This window comes from Anabrus simplex, chromosome 14, assembly GCF_040414725.1.
Source record: "Anabrus simplex isolate iqAnaSimp1 chromosome 14, ASM4041472v1, whole genome shotgun sequence".
Taxonomy (NCBI): Eukaryota; Metazoa; Arthropoda; class Insecta; order Orthoptera; family Tettigoniidae; genus Anabrus; species Anabrus simplex.
The window spans coordinates 75,149,015-75,157,137 of NC_090278.1; the positions used below are offsets into that span (position 1 = coordinate 75,149,015).

Consider the following 8,123-nt stretch of genomic DNA (forward strand, 5'->3'; position numbering starts at 1 on the left):
CTCAACCTTTGTGGGGCGGCGCCCCCCCCCCCTTTTCATCCATTAATTATTTCACGCCCATTGATTTACAAAATTTCTACTTTTCTGTTAGACTTAATTTCTCAAAAAAATTATAATCATTTTATTATTAATTTAGCCATGTGGCTAAATGGTTAGTGTGCTGGCCATTGGTCGCAGGGGTCCCGAGTTCGATTCCCGGCAGGGTCGGAAATTTAACCATCATTGGTTAATTTCACTGGCACGGGGGCTGGGTGTATGTGTCGTCTTCATCATCATCATTTCATCCTCATCAGGACGCGCAGGTCGCCTACGGGAGTCAAATCAAAAGACCTGCACCTGGCGAGCCGAACTTGTCCTCGGACCTCCCGGCACTAAAAGCCATTCGCAATTTCATTTAAAGTCTTGTAATGACTAGAGGGGAGAAAGAAGGGAAAGGTCAGATTACACTTGCAGACAAGTCCCTGGAAGTAGTGGAAACGTTTAAATACCTGGGGAGTGAATTAATGGAGAATGCTCGACTGGATGCTGAGATTAGTAAAAGGATTCAAGCTGGAAGTTGTTTCTATCATAGTGTAAGAAACATGTTACGGGACAAAGATGTGCCAACGGAAGCAAAGGATACTATGTACAAGATGTATTACGTACCCATAACAACTTACGGAGCAGAAACTTGGACAATGACAAAGAAGGATGAGAGTCGAATACAGGCAGCCGAAATGAAATTCTTGAGGAGTATGATACAGAAGAGTAGAAGAGATAAAATAAGGAATGAGAAAATCCAGGAAGAAATTGGAGTGGAAAAAATGAATGATAGAATAGAGAAGAGCCGACTAAGATGGTTTGGGCACATAAAGCGAATGAGCGACGAAAGAATGCCAAAAAAGGTGATGGAAATGCGAATCCAAGGAAGAAGAGGCCGTGGACGACCACGATTGAGATGGAAGGATACCATCCAACGCAGCATTATAGAAAGGGACCTGGACTGGGACACAGTGTTGGAGGAGGAGTGGTGGAAAGACCGAAGAAAGTGGAGAGGAACCATATTTGCCCCTAACCGGCTACAGCTGGATAAAGGGAAATGATGATGATGATGATGATGATTAATTATGAATCTTAATGCATAAAATTACATATTTTAATTAATAATTATAATGGAATCATTTTACAAAGAAAGTCATGAATACCAGGTGTATGCATACGTTTTTGCCAGTTTTTGTGGTGAAGAAAACACGTAATATATTTGCTTATTCAAAATATTGGCCATCAGCTTCTACACACTTTAGTTACGAATACTGAAACTGCGTGTCATTTGCTGCAAACCATTCGTCGAGCCATTTTCCAACTTCCTAGAAATTGGTGGAGTGCTGCTCTGCGAGCGCGCGCCCCATTGATGCGAAGAGGTGATAGATGGCGCCAGGTCGGGGCAGTACGGCGGGTGTGGAAGGATGTGCCATCCAAGTGATTTCAAGGTGTCTTTTTACTGGTTTTGCTGTGTGAGACGGCGCATTGCCCTGTAAACAAAATCACTTTGCCATGTCTTCTGGCCCATTCCGGTCGTGATTGAAATAAATCATTTGTTGGCGATAGCGTTGTGCATTCACGGTTTCGCCGGGTTTCTCGAGTTCATAATACAGAATACCGCTCTGGTCTCACCAAACACAAAGCATGGTCTTCTTGCCACGTTTTTTTTTTTTTTCCTAGGGGCTTTACGTCGCGCCGACACAGATAGGTCTTATGGCGACGATGGGATAGGAAAGGCCTAGGAGTTGGAAGGAAGCGGCCGTGGCCTTAATTAAGGTACAGCCCCAGCATTTGCCTGGTGTGAAAATGGGAAACCACGGAAAACCATTTTCAGGGCTGCCGATAGTGGGATTCGAACCTACTATCTCCCGGATGCAAGCTCACAGCCGCGCGCCTCTACGCGCACGGCTAACTCGCCCGGTCTTGCCACGTTTAAACTTTCGAAATCATGTTTCACATGTTCTACTCGATGGAGCGTGTTCACCACATGTTTCTACCAGCAAACGATGACTTTTTTTCTTTTGATTAAATAAGAAAAGCAATGCGTGCCACACATTTTTTTTTTTTTTTTTTTTTTTTCATGTACAAACGTCGACATGATCACTGAACGATACAACACAGACGCTAGAATTTGGCGGACTCAACTTTTGAGTGTTGGTAGGTTAATGTCAGACGAACAAACTGACGTATGTGTCAAACTCATACGCTGGAAACTGTTCGCTGGCGCCATCTCTTAGTGACACCGGAAAAGACTTCTGCATACACCTGGTAGCTCTTGGTACACATATGACTTACTATCTGGAACAAAATACTGTGGAATTAGACACCCCTAGCACCCTTACGGTTCGGGGTTGAGAGGGAATGACATGTAAAATTCATCGAAAACGACCAAAATCTCACGCGTGCAAACAGCGGGGCAGAGTTCCTGTGCACAGTGCATCGCTCCCACTCGACTCAACTCGGACCAACGCTTCGTCTCTGGGCTACTCGGCTAAGCTCGGCTCAACTCGGCTCGGATTTGGAGCGCTACGGAGCAAGTGAGGAAGAGGGAGACAGGGGGAGCGAGCGAGACAGGCGTGGGGAAAGAGAGAGACAGCGCTATTGCTCCAAATCGTGGAGTGTGAGTCTGCACTGTGGTCATCCAAGCGAAGTCATCTTTTGCACCGTGCACAGTGCATGCACCCTGAGAGGCCCTGACGTAGATAGATAGAAAATTTATTTATCCTCGCAAATTTAGGGACAGCTGTCCGTGTCTTACAGTTAACCAGTATCAAAATTAGGTTGATAACTAACTAATTACATATAATATTAAAAAGTAACCTATCATAAATTTAAACTATGCAAAACTACTGATCTACAGCTAGAGGCATGATTTTTTTGCAATAACGATAAGCGCGACAAGAAATCTTTTGAAGCGATTTTGAGACATCTTAACGAATCATATCGATCTAGTTAAGAAATTAGTCGTTTTGTTTTCGCGAATTACAGCGACAAGGCCCATTTAAAGCGAAACTTACTTATTTTGCAATAAGTGCGAACATTCAGCAAAATTCATGGAAAATAACGATCTTGAAATTGTATTCCAATATCACGTGTGTGAAGGGAAAGGAGACAGAATATGATTTATCATTTCGACAGAAGTATTTCTTCGTATTAATATTGTACAAAATCCCTTAAAAGTATGGCCATATAGGGTGAAAGCTACGGCCATGTAGGGTGAAAGGGTAATTTGTTATGTAATCTTGATCAGGGTTATATTATAGTCTTATCAAGATGACATAAGGATTAATAAATGATTATCAATATTGTTTCTCTTTATTTATCTTTCACATGAAAAATTCGTTAATCTCACGAATTAAACTTTTTACGGATTATTTTAGGAAATGATTAACACGAAATTAAAAGCGATAGGGTCAGCCCTATTTCGCAAAATAACGCGAAAAATTGTTTCCTTTTCGCGAAATCCAACAAAAATTAATGCGAAGAAATCATGCCCCTATCTATAGTTAACAGGAGCTACTTGTACATTAAAATTACAAAATTTAAAGGGAAAGAGCAGAATAATATAGAAAAGGAGTACAGTTTTTAAGATATACATACAGTACACAATAAAGTTGTAAAAACAGAATAATCTGTGAAATATAACTCTTGTCCTGTAAGTTTCCATCCAAGTTAAGAAAGGTACAGGGGGAAGGGTAAAGTAGACAGGAGGAATAGGATTTAAAAGAAAAGATAATGAGGAAATAGGAAAGTTATTATGTCTCGCTGCCTTACTATTTGTGTTTTCTTCCATAAGCTATTTTGGGTATGCACTTTTAAATTTCTTGGACGCGTCTTGAGGCAGTTTGTTCCATTCACGAATTGCAGTAATTTTGTCGAATCCATACTTTCCGGGGTCACTGAGATGGGTGGCGACACTCAGGATGCTGTTCCAAGTTCAGCCTCCATTGGCATTGGAGTCAGAAAGGGTGAGAATAAAAATGTCCAAATGACCGCGATTAGTACCCGCAAGCCAACGGCCGTAGCCGTGTTGAAACACCGGATCCCGTCAGATCTCCGGAGTTAAGCAACATTGGGCGTGGTCAAGATTTGGATGGATTGCCACAAGAACGAAACAAAATAATCTAAAATTTTAAATTAAACACACAACAATAATGTTCAAGCTACAAAATATTTCATAAAGATCGAGCGAGTATCTGCGCAGTGTAGGCAGTGTATTCGCGAGATAGTGGGTTCGAACCCCGCTGTCGGCAGCTCCGAAAATGGTTTTCAATGGTTTCCCATTTTCACACCAGGCTGTATTTTAATTAAGGCCACGGCCGCTTCCTTCCCACTCCTAAACTTTTCCTATCCCATCGTCACCAGAAGACCTATATGTGTCGGTGCGACGTCAAAAAATGGTATGAGGGTTCATAAGATATCGGTCAACGTCACATTAAAAAATTTACAAAAATTCAATTCACGCACAATTAAGAGGAAATATAAATCCTAAAAGTAGACTCGGGCAGCGCATGGAACAATTTAATATCAATACACATTATTTATTTATGACGAATGCTGCTCCATTGTCTTTGGTCAATTCATTCTTTGTATTATAAGCAACCGTAATGACAGCTGAATTTCTAATTTTGTTTGTTAGTTTGTAGGCTAATGTTAACAACAATCCTAATAATAGTTCATGTTTTTTGTTGCAGGCGTGCGAGCCGAAAGTTATACAAGAACTCGCAAAACTTATGTGACAATGTTTATACACGTGCGAAATAACATATTTGTTACGCACATTTGTAAAATTTTATGTTTAATAAAATCTATGTTATTGAACGTTTTTTTTCCTTAGTATTATTTAATTTTTGTAAATAATTAATATTATAGTTCAGAAGGGCGCTTCCCGCCGCTACACATGTTTGAATGTAAATCTGCAAGCGGCCAACGTTATACCTTCTTAACTCTAGCCTAAACTATCCTGTATAGGGCCAAAGCCTCTTTAATCCTTGATTTAGAAAACCTGACTTAACAGACGTTTCAGCATATCTTCATTAAGCTTTCTTGGCATTTCTTAACCAGTGTTTCCTGAAAATCTTGAGGTCTTCTGACGACCTGTTCTTCTGTCTTCCCACTTAATGTTTAGTAGCTAGACATTTATAAATGTTTTTCCTCCTAAGTGATAATTTCAACGATATGACGTGAGATATGGACATGGAACTGGTATAAAATAAATTTCCGATTTAATTACTATCATGAAACCCGGCGGGGCGCATCTATCACATCGCGCATGAGCGGATTTGGTGATAAAATTGTGATGTACTGGGAAGTACGGTTGAAACGACGTACTGTTACTTAATTCCTTATCCCTTTCAGACCGAGTACGCACAATTGTGCGGGTTCGTATTTTAGTTATCCCTGACCGTATTTGATGTTTTTTCGGCGCTACACCGGACTGCAGTGATTGTGCAGGACACGTGGCGTGTATTTCAATTGATTTTAGTATGCGCTTGACCGCCAGGATGAAGGAAGAAGAGTTTAAAAAGCACAGTTGATCGGCGAGATGGCAGGAAGCAGTAGTGCCGAAAGTAAGTATTTATTTACTGCGTTTATAATTTAGAAGCTTTACTGAATACCGGAATATATTCAATGAAGTGTGTACATTGGTTAGTGAACGTAAATTTTGAAGCTACACCATCGTACGTGATACAACGAGGTTTTGAATTTTGATACGCACAATTGTGTGGGTCCTGTTTTTCGGATGTTAGTTTTTATTTTGTAAAATAAACTATTAATATGTGTATTGAGGAGCATTTTAGTCAGTTCTTGACGTACAAACAAAAATTCACACCTCCAGTTTTCTTTCAGGTCTGAAAGGGTTATGACGGAAGCGCGCCTGGTGGACGGCGTCAAGTCTGACACCGTGGTTAGCCGGTTCGAGTCCCGTTGGTCGGAAACAACTTCACCATCAGCAAACTTTGGAGCGTGGGTTGGCGACCACAGAGTCCATAGCTGAGTCCTGACATTGCTTCCTCTTACTTGTGCCAGGTTCCTCGCTTTCATCTATCGTATCCAACCTCTCTTGGTCAACTCTTGTTCTTTTCCGACCCCGACGCTATTAGAGTACTCGAGGCCTAGGGAGTCTTTCATTTTCCCACCCTTCGTGGCCCTGGTCTTCCTTTGGCCGATACCTTCATTTTTCGAAGTGTCGACCCCCTGTGGGTGGGGGCGGTAGAATAACACCCACGGTATCCCCTGCCTGTCGTAAGAGGCGACTAAAAGGGGCCTCAGGACTCTGAACTTTCGACGGTGGGTTGGCGACTACGGAGCTCTTAGCTGAGTCTTGCATTGCTTCCACTTACTTGTGCCAGGCTCCTCACTTTCATCTATCCTATCCGACCTCTCTTGGTCAACTCTTGTTCTTTTCCGACCCCAACGCTATTAGGTTTGCGAGGGCTAAGGAGTCTTTCATTTTCACGCCCTTCGTGGCCCTTGTCTTCTTTTGGCCGATATCTTCATTTTTCGAAGTGTCGGATCCCTTCCGTTTTCTCCCTCTGATTAGTGTTATATAGAGGATGGTTGCCTAGTTGTACTTCCTCTTAAAACAATTTAACCGGGTCAGGAATGCAAAGAATGAAGCTCCATCTAGCGCCGAGGATAGGAACTGTGCCGGCTGCCGAAGCCTGGGGCAATGATTAATGAATGACAGATGAAATTAAATGATATTGAAGAGAGTTGCTGGAATGAAAGATGACAGGGAAAACCGGAGTACCCACAGAAAGGCGTGTACCGCCTCCGCTTTGTCCAGCACAATTCTCACATGGAATGACCAGGATCTGAACCACGGAACCCAGCGGTGAGAGGCCAACGCGCTGCCACCTGTGCCACGGAGGCTCCCAGGTTGCGGTATACAATTTCTGATCATTAGATTGCGTGTCCAAACCTCTCTGCAGTGTTCATATGCAGTGAGGGCATAAGCCATTGTTGTTGATTCGTCCGTCGGATGCAGATGTTAAGCCTTGAACAGACCTCTTGGTGTTCGACAGGAGGAAGCTACGTGCCGTCACTGCGTTACACCCTCTCCCTACCTCATTATCATAATCATCCCCCACATCCAGACGCGCAGGTCACCCATGGATGTCAAATAGAAAGACCTGCACCAGGAGAGCCGAACATGTCCTCTGACACTCCCAGCACTAAAAGCCATACGCTAAATAAATAAATAAATAAATAAATAAATAAATAAATAAATAAATAAATAAATAAAAAATCCTTATGGCGGGGGCTTGTGCTGCCGTGGATATTATTTTAGCAAAGAATGACTGTTGTGTGAATGTGAAAACTGTGAGATGATGGATAATTGAGTCTGGAAGGCAGGCGATGACTACCTTCGTCTAATTGTGTAATGATTTTGGATTGTTTCTGAAAATCACTCTACACATAGTGGGCCGATTGCAGAAACGATGACTAACTTTAAGCCTTAGACAACGTCTAAGTTGAGCACGGTCTTCCATTGCATAAACAATGTTCAGCCGGTGTTCAACTGGACATCGTTTAAAGTTTCAATATTGGTTCGAAGATGGAAATAGAAGTATCTTTCATGCAACTCTTTGCTTGTCGCAACCAATGAAATTCGTCGCTGCGCGCGCCGAACGCTAGTCAGCTGTGTGTATGTATGTGAGGATCTTCAAAAGGCAGAAGTATTCAGTCAGGAGTATGTAAAGATTGTTGGTTACAAGGATAATGTCCAGATAGAGGAAGAGTCTAATGCTAAAGAAGTATTAAAATGTACATATGATAACATTGACATTTACAATAAGATACAAAAGTTGAAAACTAGAAAAGCGGCTGGAATTGATAAGATTTCTGGGGATTGCTCGTACTAAAGACAATGGGTTGGGATATAGTACCATATCTGAAGTACCGGTACTTATTTGATTATTGTTTGGTTGAAGGAGCTATATCAAATGAATGGAGAGTTACTATAGTAGCCCCTGTGTATAAAGGAAGAAAATTACAGGCTAGTTTGACGTGCGTTGCATGTAAGCTTTGGGAAGGCATTCTTTCTGATTATATTAGACATGTTTGCGAAATTAATAACTGGTTCGATAGAAGGCAGT

General features: G+C 41.8%; 1 protein-coding gene across 1 annotated transcript in view; it reads left to right on the forward strand.

Annotated features, from left to right (window-relative positions):
* The window catches only part of LOC136885325 (uncharacterized), a 74,311-nt gene extending 69,509 nt beyond the window's left edge, over window positions 1–4,802 (forward strand). The window contains exon 8 of the mRNA XM_067157837.2: window positions 4,716–4,802. Within this exon, the coding sequence (XP_067013938.2) occupies window positions 4,716–4,760 (45 nt within the window). The 3' untranslated portion in view covers window positions 4,761–4,802. The remainder of the gene's footprint in view (window positions 1–4,715) is intronic.
* Window positions 4,803–8,123: the final 3,321 nt, after the last annotated feature.